We start from the raw sequence: 16,186 nt of genomic DNA, 5'->3' as shown, positions 1-16,186 counted from the left end.
AGTGGGAACAGCAAAAAAGCGGCATGCATTCTTAGCCCCGGGGGTGCGCGTTCGCAGGGAAAGGGCCGTAAAGTAAACACGGGTCTCCCAGGTGGCGTTTATTTTTGCGTGGGGCGGACATCATGCTGAAATTCTGGAAAAACCTGACCGGCCCCTGCGGTGCCCCTACCTACCTACCTACCTACCTACCTTACTTATGGGAAACTAAAAAAGAAATCATCGGAGGCGTGAAGGTGGGGTACTATACCAACTAGAGTGATGGTTGGTGGTACTATCCTGCAACCACAGTCCTTCCTGTGACATGGCAGGCCACTCTCAAGCCCTACAAGCATCAGATCACCCATTTGGGGAGGGTTGACATCGTGATTTCCGGGGAAAATTTCTTTTTCTGCTGTGAAAATTCCAGCGTGAAGAGAGGGAAAAACCCGACGGGAGGGCCCAGACCCTACCTACCTACCCCGGCATGATGTCCGCCCCACGCAAAAATAAACGCCACCTGGGTCTCCGAGGGTCAGTCCGCGCTCCAGGTTTCCCCTAGCAGCGGAGCGCCCCCTCTAGCTCTACTCGGAGCTAATAAACACCAGACACGCACACGACGTACATCCTCACTCGACGTCACCCCTCGTTCGGCCTCCCTGGACCAGCATTCTTTCTTCGCACCTGTGTTAGTGCCAGTGCGAGCCAGTCCCGTGCCCAGTGTTGTGCGAGGCGGCGATAAGATTCTTTCTTCGCGTGAGCTCGCTAGATCGACGCACGTGGGTCGTGGCGCTCTAGATAACTCCACGCAGATGATCTCCAGACTCGCGCTCCTCCTCGTTGCGTCGCTGTCGTCGGCCGCGCTTGTCGCGCGTCCGCTCTCCTCCTTCCCGGGTGCGCCTCGCGCCGCCGCCTCGTCAGCCGCGGACGGCGACAGCCGGCCGCTCAACGTGCGGCCGGCGCGGCGGCCGGCGACGGTGCTGATGGCGGACGCCGCTGTGGCTGAGGACGGCAGCGAGACGTTCGAGTTCGAGGCCGAGGTTGCCAAGGTGATGGACATTATCATCAACTCTCTCTACTCGGACAAGGATATCTTCCTTCGCGAGCTCATCAGCAACGCCTCCGACGCCTGCGACAAGAAGCGGTTCCTCTCGCTGACGGAGGACGGCGGGTCGGCGTACGAGGGGCGTATTCGCGTGGTGGCGGACAAGGAGACCAACACGCTCACTATCGAGGACAATGGCATCGGCCTCACGCGCAAGGAGATGCGCGAGAACCTCGGCCGGATCGCGCAGTCGGGCACGAAAAAGTTTACAGAGGCGCTCGGGTCGGGGGGGGACGCGACCAACCTGATCGGGCAGTTCGGGGTGGGCTTCTACTCCGCCTTCCTCGTCGCCGACAAGGTGACCGTCGTCTCCAAGTCTGCGGACGGGGAGCAGCTCAAGTGGGAGTCTGCGGCCGCCTCTGCGTACACCATCTCGCAAGACGACTCGACCCCGATCGAGGGGACGGGCACGCGGCTCACGCTGCACCTCAAGGCGCGAGATGTAGTCGAGAGGCAGCCGAGACACAACGGCCGGCACGCGCCCCACGCTGCACCTCAACACGCGACACACGCGGCAGCACACCGCGCCGCGGCAGCAGCTCGCCCGCAGCCGCCCCGATCCCCCGCGCCAGCCCCGCGCCTTCGCCTCTGACCGCGGCCCGCGCCCCTCTGCAGGAGGACGCGGACAAGTACGTGTCGGACTACACGCTGCGCGACATGCTCAAGCGCTACTCCGAGTTCATCTCCTTCCCGATCGCCCTGTGGACGGAGAAGACTGAGTACGAGACCGTGCCCGACCCAGACGCCGAGGCGACGGAGGGGGAGGAGCCGCCGACCAAGACGGTGCGGCAGAGTAGGAGGAGGGGGAGGGAGGAGCGGAGTGGGGCCGCAAGCCAAGACGGCGCAGGAGACAGAGCGGCGGCCGTCAGACCACCCGCCGCCTCTTCACTCCTCCTCCTCTGCTCCAGTCTTCACTCCTCCTCCTCCTCTGCGCCAGGTGCCAAAGACCAGCAACGAGTGGGAGACGATCAACGTGGCCAAGCCGATCTGGATGCGGCCGCCGAAGGAGGTGGAGGAGGACGAGTACTCCGAGTTTTACAAGGCCACCTTCCGCGCGTACGACGAGCCCGACGCGCACGTCCACTTCTCGCTCGAGGGGCAGGCGGGGCCCGCCCGACGCCGCCTCGCCGCCTCGCCGCCTTGGCTCACTCCGCCCTCCCGCTCGCTCCCCGCCCTTTCGCCCCAGGTCGAGTTCCGCGCGCTGCTCTACCTCCCCTCCTCGGTGCCGTGGGAGCTCTCGCAGGACATGTTCAACGACAAGGTCAAGCCGGTCAAGCTGTACGTCAAGCGCGTCTTCATCTCGGAGAACTTCGAGGAGCAGCTGCTGCCGCGCTGGCTCTCCTTCATCAAGGGCGTGGTCGACTCGGAGGACCTGCCGCTCAACGTCTCTCGCGAGATCCTCCAGAAGAGCAAGGTGCTCTCCATCATCTCCAAGCGCCTCGTCCGCAAGGCGCTCGACATGATCGGCGACATCGCGAAGGACGAAGACAAGTTCGCCCGCTTCTCCTCCAACTTTGGCCGCTACATCAAGGTCGGCGTCATCGAGGACCGCGACAACAAGGACGCCCTCCTCAAGCTCGCCACCTTCACCTCGACCGCCGAGCCAAAGGCGAGCGGCACGACGCTGCCGCAGTACGTCGGCCGGATGAAGGAGGGGCAGAAGCAGATCTACTACGTGTCGGCCGCCTCAAAGGCGGCGGCCGCCTCGTCGCCCGTCATCGAGTCACTGCGCAAGAAGGGGTACGAGGTGCTGGTGGCGCTCGACCAGATCGACGAGATCGCGCTGCAGGGGGTGGGCAAGTTCGGCGACTTTGACGTCGTCGACGCGGCCAAGGAGAACGTCGACCTCGGCGAGCAGTCGGACGAGGAGAAGGCGGAGGTCGAGGAGGCGAAGAAGTCGCTCGAGGCGACGTGCGCCGCCGTCAAGGCTGCGCTGGGCGACAAGGTGGACAAGGTCGAGGTGTCGTCGCGGCTGACCTCCTCCCCCTCCGCGCTGGTGCAGCCGCAGTGGGGCATGTCGCCGCAGATGCAGCGCTTCATGAAGGCGCAGGCGGCCGCGACGGGAGACGACCTCGGCGGCCTCGGAGGCATGGGCGGCATGGCGGCCAACCTCGAGCTCAACCCGGCCCACGCGGCGGTGCGTAAGCTCAAGGGCCTCGTCGCGGCGGACGCCAACGCGACGAGCACGCGCGACTACGCCACCCTCCTGTACGACGTCGCCGCCGTCTCGAGCGGGTATGAGCTCGCCGACCCGGCCGCCTTCGCCGCGCGCGTGGTCACGCTCATGACGGGCGAGGCGGAGGAGGCCGCGGAGGAGGAGCCGCCCGCCGCCGACGCCGCCGCTCCCGCCGACGCCGTGCCGAGCGAGGCGCCGGCCGAGAGCTCGGACGGCGACTCGGACGGCGGAGAGGCCGTCGTGCCGGAGGTGCTGTGAGGCGGAGGTGCTGTGAGGCGGCGCCCGCTCGGGCTCTGGGGCGGCGGCGCGTGCGTGTGGAGAGCGCGCGGCGCGGCGTTGGCGGGGCGTGCGCGCGCGGCGGGCGCAGCGCACGAGGCCAGCACGGTCGACGGGGTCGGGACCGGTGGGGGTGTGCCGGGACCCGCGCAAGCTGCTTTAAATTAGGGGTTCCAGGATGGATGGTGCCTTGCGTCTCGCGCGAGCCTATAGCGAGGCGGAGGAACTATTTTTAGCTTTGAGTAGGCATCTGTCAAATGATGGTATCACACCGGACGCCGCCGTGGCCCGTGCGCCGACCAGGCGGGCGCAGGCGCCGACGACGCGCTCTCTCGCCTCGCGGCGAGGTGGGGTAACGTGATCACGAGCGAAAGAGAGAACGCAAACCCTGTGGCGCTGGCTGACGGTGACGCGGAACATGGATCCACAATGGTACATGCGGCAAGAATGCGAATGGGAATCCCATTCGCAGAGTCACAGTCTGCTCTTGGCTGTCCCGCGAGCGACGCCGTGTACCTCGAGCATCCATCGGACCAGCCCTGGCTTGCGCGCGTGGTTGTGCGAGGAGCAGACGGCGTCGCGGAGCTGTGACAGGCACCGTTCCCGCTGCCACGGCTGAGGGGCGGCGAGGGCGAGGGCGAGGGCGCCGTGTTGCAGCTCGGGCAGCAGCGGGTCCGCCACCAAAGGCAGGAGCTCGAAGGCGAGCGAGCACGCGGCGGTGGCGACGGCGCTAGTGGCTGCGGCCTCCTCCCCCTCCCTTCCCTCGCCGCCACCTGCCACTGCCGCCTCCTCTCCCAGGAGGCCCCGCGCGACCTCGAGCAGCGCGCCGACCACCGCCCGCGCCCTGCCGAGTTCGTCTCGCCGCTCGACCCGCAGCCGCCCGAGGGAGGTGCGAAGGAGCGCAGCGACCGCAGAGGGTGCGAGGCGTGCGGCAGCGGTGAGCAGCTGCGGCAGCGAAGAGCGCGGTAGCAGCACGTGCGCCTCGCCGCCGCCGCCGCCGCCGCCGCCGCCGCCGCCGCTGCTGTCGCAGCCGCTGCCGCCGTCGCCAGGCTCCGGCGATGCAAAGGCGGCGGCCGTCAACCGCAGGGCGAGTGCCGCGGCCGACAGACGGGACGTCTCGAGCAGCTCCTCGAGCAGCGGCGCGAGGCGACCAGGCGACAGGGCCGGCAGCAGCCGCTGCGTGAGCTCGTCCAGCTCGGGGAGCTGCACCGCGCCAGCAGCCAGGCGGTGGAGGCAACGCAGTGCACCCTCGGCGTGCCGGGCAGCCACCGACGGAGGCGCGTGCATCAGGGCCGCATGAAGGAGCATCACAAAGACAACAAAGAGTGAACTTCGGACCACGCGAGCCGCCGGGCCTGTGGCACTGGCAGAGCCGGCGCGCACCTCCGCCTCGTCAAACAGCCACTTGAGGGTGAGTGCGAGGTCCTCCTCCTTCGCCGCATCACTCGCCATAGCGCCGAGCTCCTCGCCACACGCAGATGTGAGGTTTGGGGCGTGGCGGAATGCTGCCGACGCGATGTGGCGGCGGCAGGCGCTCTCGTCGCAGAGGCTTAGCGGGAAGGACTTCAGCAGCTCGCGGAGCCGCCCGTCGTGAGGGTGCATAACAGCCGAGATCGCGCACGCAGACGACGACGACGGTGTGGGCTCATGCGACGGAGGGCGAGGCTCCCAACGAGCTGGACGCGACCGCGAGGCCAAGGGCGCAACGAGGTGGGCGGTCGCTTGGGTCGCTGCGCGCGCGCGCGCGCCGCCGAATTTGTTTTTTGTTACATTTTCTCTCTCTCAGTGAATGCTCGCAAACACTCACCCATTGAATTGTCACTGCCCGTGAGTGCGAGATAGGGCTAGCCGTAGGCAGCTAGCCTCTGAGGAGAGCGTCCATAGACACCTCACATGACCCCACACACGGTCTCGTCCGTGCCTCGCCGGCCGGCGAGATTGCTGGAGGTAGAGCAAGACTGCTCTAGCCTCGCATGTCACTTCCTGTTGTCTGTTGTTTGTTGTGCCCTGTTTGTTCTTCTGGTGCCTTGGAGCGCTGGGGGGGGCGACAGGGAGGATGTGGCCCTGAGTTATGTGTACGCCTACTCAGGGTGTGTGGCAGCCAGCTGGCTGTGTGTCTTGTGAGCCTGTTTGTGTCTGTGTGTCGCTCGTGCGTGTCGTCATCATCTGTCTAGCGTCCACCCATACCGCGTTGGTGTCCAGTCCGAGCCTGGCTGTTCTTCACCTAGTGTATGTAGCTCTTACGAACATACCCGTAGGTGAACTGCTGACAGGGTTTGCGATGAGGAGCGATCCGAACGTGGTATTCTCGCCTTCAACATCGTACGCTAATACAGACACGTTGCAGGATTTAAATAAATAAATAAATAAAACGGGCACGCCAAACGAGGGGTGGGAGAAGGACAGGGTCCCCACCTGCACGAGCAGGATCTTGTAAGGACGATCAGGGACACAGGGGAACGGGAGCGGGGAGCGCATCGCGACACGGAGGGGGGCTGGGCAGGGTTCACCCACACGACAGGGTCCCAGGGATTCCTCTCTCGTATAGGACAGGTTGCACCCGGCGGCACGGGGGCAGGCGCGGGCCTCCTACTGGTTGCGCTCTCCTAGTTCTCCTGCTCCTGACAAGGGACAGCGACGCAAGTGAGAGGGAGGCTTCGCTGCGTTACTTCTTTGCTTCGGCCGATCGCGCAGAACAGGCGAGTTTCTGCCCGCAGCGCCCTCATCCGCCGCGGCGGCAGAACGGGCGGCGCGGCAAATTGGACTCTCCAGCCACCCCGCACGTTCAGCTATCATCTCCCCTGCCTCTCCCCCTCCCTCCCCCCGCCATCGCCGCTCCCCGATGCTGCGAGCGCGCTCAGACGCTGCCGCATTGGAGGCGGCGGCAGTAAAAGACACTGCGGAGCAGCTCTTGACCGTATGTCCACTCATCTGGACCCTCAGGCGCCATGCGCGTGTCGCGGGTTGCTCGTTGCCTCACGGAGCGCGATCTCCAGGGCCTTGGCCCGCTGGCTGCGCTCAAGAGCGAGGGCTCCATTGTCTTTGCTGGCAGCATTGGCCTGACCGTTGCGGGCCTGGTGGTGGGCCAGCTTTGGTTCATGTCGAGTGCGCTCCTCACTGGTCTGTTCCTTGCCAAGCCCTCCCCCCCCCTCCCGACCCGTGCTCCTTGCTTCAGTTTCGCACAAGCTGCCTTCGACGATGACGCCGCAGTGGGAGGCGGCTACCGCCAAGTACCGCGCGATGCAACTGCAGGACCCGATCCGGGAGGGCGGCTACTGAGCATCCCGCGCGCTCTTGCGCGGGAGGGTTCTCTTCGTCCGATCCTGCTTAGTGCTCTGTGCCGCGTATCTGTAGAGCCGTAAGCGCTGGCGCCTGGCGCCCCGTCCCCCATCGCCCATCGGGGCTCCCCTCAAGTCCAACCCGCAACACCCGCCCGCGGCTCCGGCTGTGCCGTGCGCGCTGCGGGAGAGGTGTGGGGTGTGAGTGGAAGCTGGAACGCGCTTTACAGAATTTCGTATACACTCCCGGGGGCGCACGGTCCACGGGACCGCACGACAAAGGACAATCATACGAGCCGCGGGTGGTGCGCAAAAACACTGCGCGGGCCGCAAACGCGCAACGCGCCAAACCCGCGCGCCGCTCGATATGGATCGAGCGCGCTCACGGCGGCAACGTCAGCGCGCGGGGCGGGACCAGAGGAGCACAAGCGCGTCCTCCACCTCGCGCCAGTGCACCCGACTCTCTGGCACTGCTCTCCCACTGCGTTCCATGTGCGTGTGGCTGTCGCAATGGAAGCGCCGCCGTGCCGCCGCGAGCACTGGCTCAGGATTGGGGCGGCGCTGCGGCTGTCTGCGGCAGCGACGGTATCGTCGGCGGCATCGTCGGCGGCGCAAGCGGCGGGTTGAAGGCGTCGAACAGCGAGCCCGCAATTCTAGCCATCGGCGCCTGTGGCGAGGGGCGGGGGCGCGCAACGGTGGGCGCGCGGTCGGCTCCTCTGGCTGCGCACGCCGCGGCGAGGCGCGCCATCGTTGGCTGCATGTTCTGCGCGATGGCTGCCATGTTCGGCTGCGGAGGTGGCCCTGGTGCCGGTGCCGGCGCCGGCGCCGGCGCCACAGCCACTGCTGGCGGCGGCGGTGCGACGGGTGCGGGCGCCGCCGCAGCTACGAGCGCCGGGGGAGGCTGCGGGATCGTCGGCTCGAGCGCCGCATTTCTCGCCTGCTGCTGGGCCACCGCCGCAGCGGCCGCCGCCGTCGCTGCCGCCGCCGTCGCCGCTGCTGCTGCTGCCGCCTGCTGCACGCTGGCTGGCAGCGCCGGCGCCGCCGCCGCCGCCGCCTGGTGCGTCGCTGCGCGCGCAGGCCGCGCCTAGAGGTGGGGAGCCGCCTCTTGGTTTGAAGGGCCCGTTAGAGGGGGGGGGGGGGTCACGAGGCGCGGCGGCGCCTTCTTTGCGGGAGGCGGCTTGTCGCCCTTGGCGTCGCTCTTGGCGTCGCTCTTGATCTCGCTCTTGATCTCGCTCCTGATCTCGCTCCTGAGGTCGCTCCTGAGGTCGCCCCTGTCGCTCTTCTCGGCCTTGCTGCTCGCAGCCGCGACTCGCTTGGCCGCGGCGGTGACTGCCTGCGAGTCGTGACCGGGCGAGGGGTGAGAGGGCTGGCTGGCTGGGTAGGGGGTGGGGTGACTTGAAGGGGGGGCGCAGGAGTGGGGCTCCTTCGAGTGTGCCGCGGTGAGCCGCTTGGACGACTCTGGCTCCCCGAGGCGGAGCTCGGCGTGCAGCTCGGCCCTACGGGACGCGTCCCGGCCGTGTCCTGAAGGTGTCCTGGAGGTGTTCCCCGAGAGGAGGGGCGTCGGAGGGGCGGGCTCTGGACTTGAGGTCGTCGTGGAGCTGCGCGGCGGCGGCGAGCCGCTCGAGCAGGGGCCGCTCCTCCTCCGGCACGCACTCGGCGACCTTGGACTCGGCGGTGGGCTCCTGCCAGCCAGCACGGCGGGAGAGGGGGGGGGGGGGGGATGTCACGGCAAGAGGTCGGGGGAGGGTCGGAGGGGTTCAGCTGGCGCCTTTCGGGCGACAGGCGCAGCGGCGGAAAGGAGGAGGGGCTCCTGCCAGGCGAGCCGCAGCGCGTTGGCTCGCAGCTTGCGCGCCACCTGCGGGGGGAGGGGGGGGGAAAGGGGTGGGGGGGGGGGGGGGAAAAACAAAGCCCCTTTTCCCGGGGAGGGGGGGGGGTGGAGATTGTGGACGAAGGCAGGCGGGAGGGAGACGGGGGCAAGGGACGGGGGTGGGGGAGGGCGAGGTGGTCGGCCCGCCCTGTCCTCGTCCGCCTTCGTCGCCTCCACCAGCAGCGAGTCGAGCGCGCCGAGCCGGCAGACCTGCTCTCGCACGCACACACAGTCAACGGCGCAGTGCGCTGTCCGCCGCAACACACGCAGAGGCAGCCCGCCGCCGCCGCCGTCGCGGCGCGAGTCGACTTTGCAGCCGCGCTCCCGCCGCCGCCTCGCCTCGCCTCCCCCTCCGCCTTGCCCTCGCCGCCGCCCTTGCCCGCCCTGCCGCCACCGCTCGCCTTGCCTGCAGTTTGCAACAGAAGGCAACCTCACAAGTGCCGCAGAGAGAGGACAACAGGCGAAAGGAGGGGGTCGCGGCGCCGTTGGTGCTCTCGGCGGCGCCAGGCTCCGCGGACGCGCCTACAGGACCGTGCCCTCTTCCTCCGCCTCCCTCCCTCCCTCTCTCCCCACCTCTCTGTCTGCAGCCGCGCCGCCGCCCGTCGGTCTGCGAGCCGCGCTGCGGTCGGCGGGAGGCCGAGAGGGGGGCCGCAGCTTCTTGGGCGGAGGGGCGTCTGCTCCGACGCCCTCCGCCACGCCGCCGCCGCCCTCCCCTCCCTCCTCCTTCTTCACGACGCCCGAGCCCTCCGCCGTCGCCGCCGGCATCGTCGTGGCGCCGCCGAGCCGCTGGCACGCACACTGGGCGTCGGCGGTGATCGGGGTGCCGTCGCGCTCCCAGATGCGCACCAGGAGTGGGCAGAGCGCGAGCGAGCCCAGCGCCGCGGACACGTCGCTCAGCTTGCGCTTCCGGTCCGCCGTCACCTCAAACTCCTCGCCATCGCCGTCCTTGTAGAGCACCCGCTCCACGGGCTTGGAGGCGATGACGTTGCCGGCAGCGTCGAGCTTGGGCGGCCTGGGCGGAGGGAGGGTGCCCGCGCGCCGCATGTGCGAGAACGGGCCGTGGTCCTTGAGCAGGGCCGGCGTGTTGCGCGAAAGCTCCAGCTCGCGTTGCCGGACCGGCGAGACGACGCGCCAGTACATCTCGGCGACCGAGAGCGAGTAGAGACGGGTCTGCTCGGCGCAGCAAGCTGGCCCGTAATGATTCCAGTCGATGCAAGCCTCGTACTTGTAGTCTATACTCGGGCCGCCTTTCTTGCGCGAACGCCCGGGAGCGCTCTCTCTGTCGCGCCCAGGGGGCGGAGCGCTCTCTTCGCTCATGCTTGCAAAAAGGTGGTGAAAAGAATTCCGTGTCGCGGGTGCACCATGAAAAAGAATTAATTTCATTCCGACGGAGGCGGCGTGCCATATCCCTCCCTTAGTGCTGTGTGGTGCACGCCCTCCGAGCGGGGCGGGGTTTGCCCGTCGGGTTGTCCCCCTATCTCTCCAGGAGATGTCTGCTCTATTTATTATCCCTCCCTTGGCTTGTTGATTTTCTTTCTTTAGGCCCTAACGGTTAGCGCTTAGGCACAAGACTGGGTCTGGCGCGCACTGACTAGTAACACAGGTGAAAAATTACCAGACAAATTTCAGTCAGCTGGAGTTTTTCTCTCGAGGGCACTTTCCTATCCTTCTTCGATAAATTTCTCCCATGATAAAGCTTAAATGATCGATATATGTACGTCCATATACGCAATACGCGAGAATACAAGTTACAACACAGATCACAGTCAGTCACGCTCACACCTGGAAGCTCTTGGTCTGAGCTCTTTCTTACTCTGGACCGACATGCATGGGTCATGGCTGCGCCGCATGCCCAGCGAGCGTTCAGGCCATGCTCGCTCGATAATTAAATGCCCCGCCCAGAGGCTCGCCAGGCGGCCAGCCAGGGCCAAGCTCACTCGCTCGGCCGTCTGCGCGTGTGTGCACGTGCTACACCGCGGGCAGCGGCTTGCTGCGCACAGGAGTGGGGGGGGAGGGAGACCTCCGGGGCCGCTGACTCAGCTGAGCCCCAGCGCCTCGAGGGCGTCAGGGTCGTAGTTGGTGCGGCAGTGCTCCCACCACTCTTCTTTGTCGCGCTCGCCGTCGGCGCTGTAGAAAGGGACCAGCGCGAAGAAGCCGAAGAAGAAGAAGACGAGCGACAGGAAGATGGCGAAGATGGCCAGCTTGCCCTTGAGCCGATCGCTGAGCCCCGCCTGCTGCGGGATCGGCACCGACAGCTCGAGCCCACCCCGCAGCTTCACCACCGGTAGCGCGTTGCGCACCTATCATGACAAAGCCCACGTTGGGTATGTGTGTGGGGACGCGGCCCTTGGCCGGGAGGGGGGGGGGGGGGGGCTGCGGGCGTGCACGCACAGCCGGGCGGGTGTAGGGCGGACGCCGCCGCGTCCCGCTGCTGTGGGCGGAAATCGTCTCCGACTGCCACCGCTTGGCTCGCTCCGTGCGCTGCTGCACGGATCGGATCGACGCAAGCCGATCCTGGACGGCCTTGAGCCGTTGCGCGACACGATCGGGGGAAGACGAGGAAGAAGTGTCCGAGCCCACATCGAAGGTCTGCGGCGACACCGCCGACGAGAGAGTCACTGGCGAGACTCCCCCCGACCCCGCAACCTAACGGCGCAAGAGCTGACCAGCTTAAACGGAATGCGCGCGCGGGGAGGGCTCAGCTAGGTGTGGGGCTGGCGCTGTGTGCCGACGCTGGCGTGGTCGCTGCTCCCTCCCCCGAGCGCCGGAGCCCGATGCGGCAGGGGAGCTTCGGGCAGCCGCGGCACGACTGCCGCAGTCCGGAGAGCGTCTGCACGCTGGTGAGGAAAATGACGAAGCCGAGGGAGAAGATTGTGATGGCCGTGAAGGCGAGGAAGCCCAGGGGCGCACGGTGCTGCGGTGTGAAGCAGGGAGAAGGGTGAGAGAGAAGGGGGTGGGAAGGAGAGGGTCCCCACGCGGCCTCCACCGCCTCCACGCGTGCCCCGTCCTTCCACTCTCTACCCATCTCTCCACGGGCGGTCAAGCGTGAGGCGCACGCGCGCCTGCATCTTGCAGACGTTCTGCAGCGGCAAGTTGACGTCTACGCCCGCCGTCGTGTTGGAGGCGCCCCTCTCGTCGACCAGGATGATGTCGTAGGCCGGGTCGATGACCTTCTGCGCCTACAGCCACGCACCGGGGGGGAGGGGCGGGGGGAGGGGGGGGAGGGGGGGGCGGGGGTGGCATGGGGTTGGCTCGAGTGGGCGAGACATCGAGCGGCTCAGTGCAGAGGGGCGGGGGCGGGGGTCGGGGGGCGTGCCTGCAGCATCCAGAGGATGAACTAACCCTAACCCTAACCCTAACCTAAACCCTAGGTCGGGGGGCGTGCCTGCAGCATCCAGAGGATGAAGAAGGTGAAGAGCACGACGGCGAGCTTGATGTTCGGGTCGTTGATGCCCGGCTCCCCGACGCGCGCGCGCGTCTCCGAGGTGAGGTAGACCATGCTCATGATGACGGTGGCGAGGACCATCGTCTGGCCCTGGATCCACTCGCCCCGCCCCTCCTGCCCCGACGGGTACGCCCACTCGAAGCGAGTCATGTTTGCGTACACCTTGAAGGTGACGAAGGAGATGACCGCCGACACAAACGCGTTGGCGAGCCACTCCCGACCCCGGACCTAGGCTCACAGGGGCCCGCTGCTCGCTCTCGGTGCGGTGGCGTGCGTGTGCTGTGAGAGCAGCCGCGTCGCCGTAAACATGGCGAGCCGGAGGGCGCGCGAGAAGAGCTGCTTGAAGAGGATAGTGGTGAAGAACCTGCGCCGAGGAGGGAGGGGGAAGGGCAGGGGGGGGGGGGGGGGGACAAGAGGGTCGGGGGAGAGGAAGCAACCATGTCGAACGCAGATCTTGGAGTGAAGGTTGCCTACTATACTGCTGCTGCTGCTGCTGCTGCTGCTGCTGCTGCTGCTGCTGCTGCTGCTGCTGCTGCTAACTGCTGCTAGCCTACTACTACTTTTACGACTCACATGTCGAACAGGATCGTGACGAGGTAGCGGCCGTACCGCTCCGAGACGAGGACGCCCATCGCGTACTTCATCCCGTCCTGCGGCGACCAGAGGTACCTACGAGCCACAAACACTGCGATCGGGAGGGTCGCTGAATGGACGGGCCGTCACTGGAGACTGTCGAGAGGTACTCGCGGTAGCCCTCGTCGCTCCCGAAGATCTGGTCGAGGACGAAGCCCCACGTGCCGCCGAGGAACATGCCGATGAAGACGGTGGAGGAGGAGGGGTCGATCAGCCCAAACTTGTCGAGCATGCCTGGAGAGGAGAGGGGGGAGAGGGGGGGGAGACCGACCGGGCCGGTTGGCGTGTCTCACTGCTGGAGGGGCCACGGAGGGGCGCGGGGCGGGAGGAGGGAGGCGCGCCGTTGATCAGCAGCGCGAAGGTGCACGTGGCGAGCAGCGATGCGACCTCGCCGCGGCTCTTAGTGCGCTCGACGATCTCCGTGGAGGGGTCATTGCCGTCGCTGAAGTCCTGCACGGTGGCGTTGATGACCCAGAGCTCGCTCTGTCCGACCATGAGGGCGAGGAGGTAGATGACGACGACGAGGGCGACGAGGGCGAGGACGAAGTAGACGGTGAAGGTCAGCAGCTGCGGGGGGGAGGGGAGGGGGAGGGGGGGGTGTCACGCCGCAAGACGACAGTTCACGCTTCGAGCATGCTCTGCCTTGCTCTGGCGGTGCTCGATCCGGTGCACGCCCGAGTGGTTGATCGCGAAGCGGTGCCGGTCCTGCAGGATGCGCTCCTCGACGCCTGAGATGTCCATCGACCTCAAGGTCAACAAGCTAACCTCAACCAAGACTGAGATCTCAGAGGCGGACGCCGAGCGGGAACTCGCGGTCGAAGATGTAGTTCGACAGCAGGTCCGACTCAAAGTAGTGGATGGCGCCGTCCCCGTCGCCGAAGCCGGCGTTGAGCGCGCGGTTTTGGAAGACGGAGATGAGGTGCCAGTCCGAGTACGTAAGGCTCTGGTTCATCTTGATCTTGATAGCGATCGCGCACGCCTCTGGCCCGACGTCCTCGGCCTCCCCCTCCCGCCAGCGGAGGAGGCCGCGGGCGAGGTCGTCGCCGAGCCTCGGGAAGCGCGCCAGCCAGCACCGCCACTCGTCCTGCGTCCAGTCGCGCAGCCCGTGCACCGGCTGGCAGTCGCTCCGCATGAAGTAGAACTGGCGTTGGTGCTTCCGGAGCACGCCCGGCAGGTGCTGCAGGTCCGTGCGCGCCGTCTTGAGCATATCGGAGACATCCGCTCCGAGGTCGGCGGCGCCGAGACGAAACGAACTTCTGGCTTCACTCAGGTTGGAGAAGGACGGTCGCCGCGCCCGCCGGCCCGACGACAGCGAGTCACAGCTATGAAAGCTTCGTGCGCCCCGGCTCTCTGAGCGGTGCAGAGCCCCGCTCTCGGAGATTGTGCCCAGCGCGTAGCCGGAGGGCGGCAACGACACCGACGGCGGTGCGATGGGCGGCAGCGAGATCGGTGGCGGCGGCGGCGGCGGCTCCGAGTCGGCATGCCGCATTTGTTTGCAGGTGTGCAGGAACGCAAAAGCGACCACACAAGGAGTCGGCGCGCATTTTCTTTTTTTGTTTGAACGGCGTCTCTAGCGGCTCACCACCACACACACCTCTACCCCACCACCGGCCCGGCCGACGAGCACGTCACCACCGGCCCGGCCGGGTCGCAGCGGCACTCCCTGCTTCCGTTCCACCCGCCGCGCAACACGCCGGCCGCCGCGCCGGCGCAGATGCCGCCACCCCTCACCGCGTGTCGGACGTCGATGATCTCGAGGTGCGACCACGTGTTGTCCGGCTCGCGCCGCTGCACCGTGTCCAGCCTCGCACGCCGCGCTTGCGTGACCAAAGCAAAGTCTCGCGCTGGCAGCGGGGACCCCGCTGTCAGAGGCAAGGCGTATTTCTTGCTCACCCCATACAACTCTTTCGCCGGCGTCTGCCCGCACCTGGTTCGGCCTAGATGGAGCCAGACCCCGCTACCCGGAGCGTGGTAGTACCATGCCGCCGCCGCACCCACTCGGTCCGTCGCCTCATCCACGCGCATCACCTGCAGCCGTCGGCGCGGCCGGTTCAGGTTCAAGCGGGAGCCGTGAGGCTGCACAAGGGTGCTCGTGAGTGCGGCCCACACCTCCACCCACGCGCCGCTCTCAAAGCAGGGCGGGGAGAGCCGAGGGTGCACCCACACGCCGAACTGCGCCTGCAACGTCATGTGATGGATCACCTCCCGATGCTTTGCCGCGAGGAGAGCACGCGAGCAGCGCACACCATGTGCCACTCCGGATTAGGCCGATCACGCAAGCCGATTCCGCCGTCGGTCTGCCGCCAGGTGCCTATCAGTGGGACTCTCTGTTTAGTACATTTCCTCCCGGCCACAACGCGCAAGCCTGACTTGCTGGTCGGCTTCTGCGACTAACTGGACGTGGAGAGGAATGTGGTCGTACCCAAGGAAGAGCATGACCACCAGCGCCCCCAGCGGCAGATCACACGTTCCTCGCAGGAGCAGCTGCTTGGTCGCTTGCGTCTCGAACAGGTCGTCTGCATGCACCCTCACTTCGCGCTCGAAGCGATCGCGGGCTCGCCAGTCCACGAGCGGCGCATCTTCGGACGCACTCGAGGCGATAGTGCTTGATGGCTGCGGCAGGCTCACAGCCAGGGGTCGCGAAAACTCGTCCAGGTATGAATGGACTCGAGCCATCGCCTCGGCATAGAGGGAATCGAGGTCGGTAAAGGGGCCGGTGACGCGAAGCGTACCTTGGTAACTTTGATACCGAAACGTTGTATCGAACGCTCTGCGAAGCAGCTCAGGCAAGAAGATGACGGGATTGTCTAGTCGTCCAGCCACCACTGCTCTCGCTGAAGCTCGGAGCTCGTCTGCCTCCTTCGCCTCCAGCACCGCACTCTCCTCTGCACATCCGAGTCGGACAAGAGTAGATCGCACCCTCTCGGCTGCTTTCTGGGCCTCGTCCTCCCACAGGCGTGCTAGCCTTGGCCACAGCTGCGGCTGCTCGTTCGTGACCGCTGCATCCAGCAGAACCTCGTCAGTCGCGTCCTCCAGCTGTTGGGTCAGGGACACCTCGAGGCCGCTAAGAGCGACGCGCCGCAAGCTGGCACAGAGGCCGTGGACAAGGTCTTCTCGCTGTGACTGTACCGCATCGGCGTGAAAACCACTAGCGCGCTCGTCGTACGCTTGGATATGCGTTTCGTATACTTCCAAGATATCGATCTCAAGCCGGTCGATGTCTTCGCTGTATGCTCCGGCAGCCACCCTCTCGTGCAACGGCTGCAGCGCCACTTGAAACTTTGCCAGAACGTCCTCTTGAATGACGTCACATTTCACGCGCGACGTGAGCAGCTGGTTCTCATTGCGAAGCCGCCGCACTTCTGCCTCCAGATGTGTCGCGTCCAGCATGACCAGGTAGGTGGCGATTGATCCGCAGCGCAGGTTGGCT

At 66.5% G+C, this 16,186-nt stretch overlaps 5 protein-coding genes across 5 annotated transcripts; 2 read left to right on the top strand and 3 right to left on the bottom strand.

The window, feature by feature from the left end:
• The first annotated feature begins 1,010 nt into the window (after positions 1 to 1,010).
• On the top strand, positions 1,011 to 3,805 carry EMIHUDRAFT_415924 (heat shock protein 90). Its single transcript, XM_005771854.1, has 4 exons — positions 1,011 to 1,514; positions 1,697 to 1,864; positions 2,019 to 2,183; positions 2,268 to 3,805. The coding sequence occupies exons 1-4, from the start codon at positions 1,029 to 1,031 to the stop codon at positions 3,513 to 3,515; spliced, it is 2,067 nt and encodes a 688-aa protein (XP_005771911.1). The 5' UTR covers positions 1,011 to 1,028; the 3' UTR covers positions 3,516 to 3,805.
• On the bottom strand, positions 3,741 to 5,135 carry EMIHUDRAFT_209035 (hypothetical protein; the record flags this gene model as incomplete). The annotated part of the gene is made up of 3 exons (XM_005771853.1): positions 3,741 to 3,869; positions 4,050 to 4,377; positions 4,615 to 5,135. The coding sequence occupies 3 exons, from the start codon at positions 5,133 to 5,135 to the stop codon at positions 3,741 to 3,743; spliced, it is 978 nt and encodes a 325-aa protein (XP_005771910.1).
• A 2,216-nt stretch (positions 5,136 to 7,351) lies between these two features.
• On the bottom strand, positions 7,352 to 10,042 carry EMIHUDRAFT_355364 (hypothetical protein; the record flags this gene model as incomplete). The annotated part of the gene is made up of 7 exons (XM_005771852.1): positions 7,352 to 7,478; positions 7,540 to 7,895; positions 7,956 to 8,140; positions 8,207 to 8,307; positions 8,393 to 8,493; positions 8,592 to 8,666; positions 10,040 to 10,042. Coding segments are annotated over 7 exons (948 nt in total), but the record flags the coding sequence as incomplete, so codon positions are not given.
• A 328-nt stretch (positions 10,043 to 10,370) lies between these two features.
• On the top strand, positions 10,371 to 11,339 carry EMIHUDRAFT_436055 (hypothetical protein). The gene is given in 2 exon segments (XM_005771851.1): positions 10,371 to 11,006; positions 11,009 to 11,339. 1 exon segment carries the CDS (start codon positions 10,568 to 10,570, stop codon positions 10,964 to 10,966), a length of 399 nt encoding a protein of 132 aa, XP_005771908.1. The 5' UTR covers positions 10,371 to 10,567; the 3' UTR covers positions 10,967 to 11,006; positions 11,009 to 11,339.
• A 1,353-nt stretch (positions 11,340 to 12,692) lies between these two features.
• Positions 12,693 to 14,245, bottom strand: EMIHUDRAFT_310645 (hypothetical protein; the record flags this gene model as incomplete). The annotated part of the gene is made up of 6 exons (XM_005771850.1): positions 12,693 to 12,792; positions 12,867 to 12,990; positions 13,050 to 13,051; positions 13,124 to 13,323; positions 13,381 to 13,476; positions 13,553 to 14,245. The coding sequence occupies 6 exons, from the start codon at positions 14,243 to 14,245 to the stop codon at positions 12,693 to 12,695; spliced, it is 1,215 nt and encodes a 404-aa protein (XP_005771907.1).
• Between the last annotated feature and the right edge of the window lie 1,941 nt (positions 14,246 to 16,186).

Source organism: Emiliania huxleyi (genome assembly GCF_000372725.1).
Source record: "Emiliania huxleyi CCMP1516 unplaced genomic scaffold EMIHUscaffold_37, whole genome shotgun sequence".
Classification (NCBI taxonomy): Eukaryota; Haptophyta; order Isochrysidales; family Noelaerhabdaceae; genus Emiliania; species Emiliania huxleyi.
The sequence above is the reverse complement of the archived record's forward strand: the minus strand, read 5'-3'. Positions and strand labels throughout refer to the sequence as shown.

What these genes read in the sequence shown, in the direction of transcription:
- EMIHUDRAFT_415924 (XM_005771854.1), top strand. Translation starts at nt 1,029, where the DNA reads ATGGACATTATCATCAACTCTCTCTACTCGGACAAGGATATCTTCCTT. An exon ending in GGCTCACGCTGCACCTCAAG is followed by an intron (nt 1,515 to 1,696) that starts GCGCGAGATGTA and finishes GCCCCTCTGCAG; the next exon opens with GAGGACGCGGACAAGTACGT. An exon ending in AGGAGCCGCCGACCAAGACG is followed by an intron (nt 1,865 to 2,018) that starts GTGCGGCAGAGT and finishes CCTCTGCGCCAG; the next exon opens with GTGCCAAAGACCAGCAACGA.
- EMIHUDRAFT_436055 (XM_005771851.1), top strand. Translation starts at nt 10,568, where the DNA reads ATGCCCCGCCCAGAGGCTCGCCAGGCGGCCAGCCAGGGCCAAGCTCAC.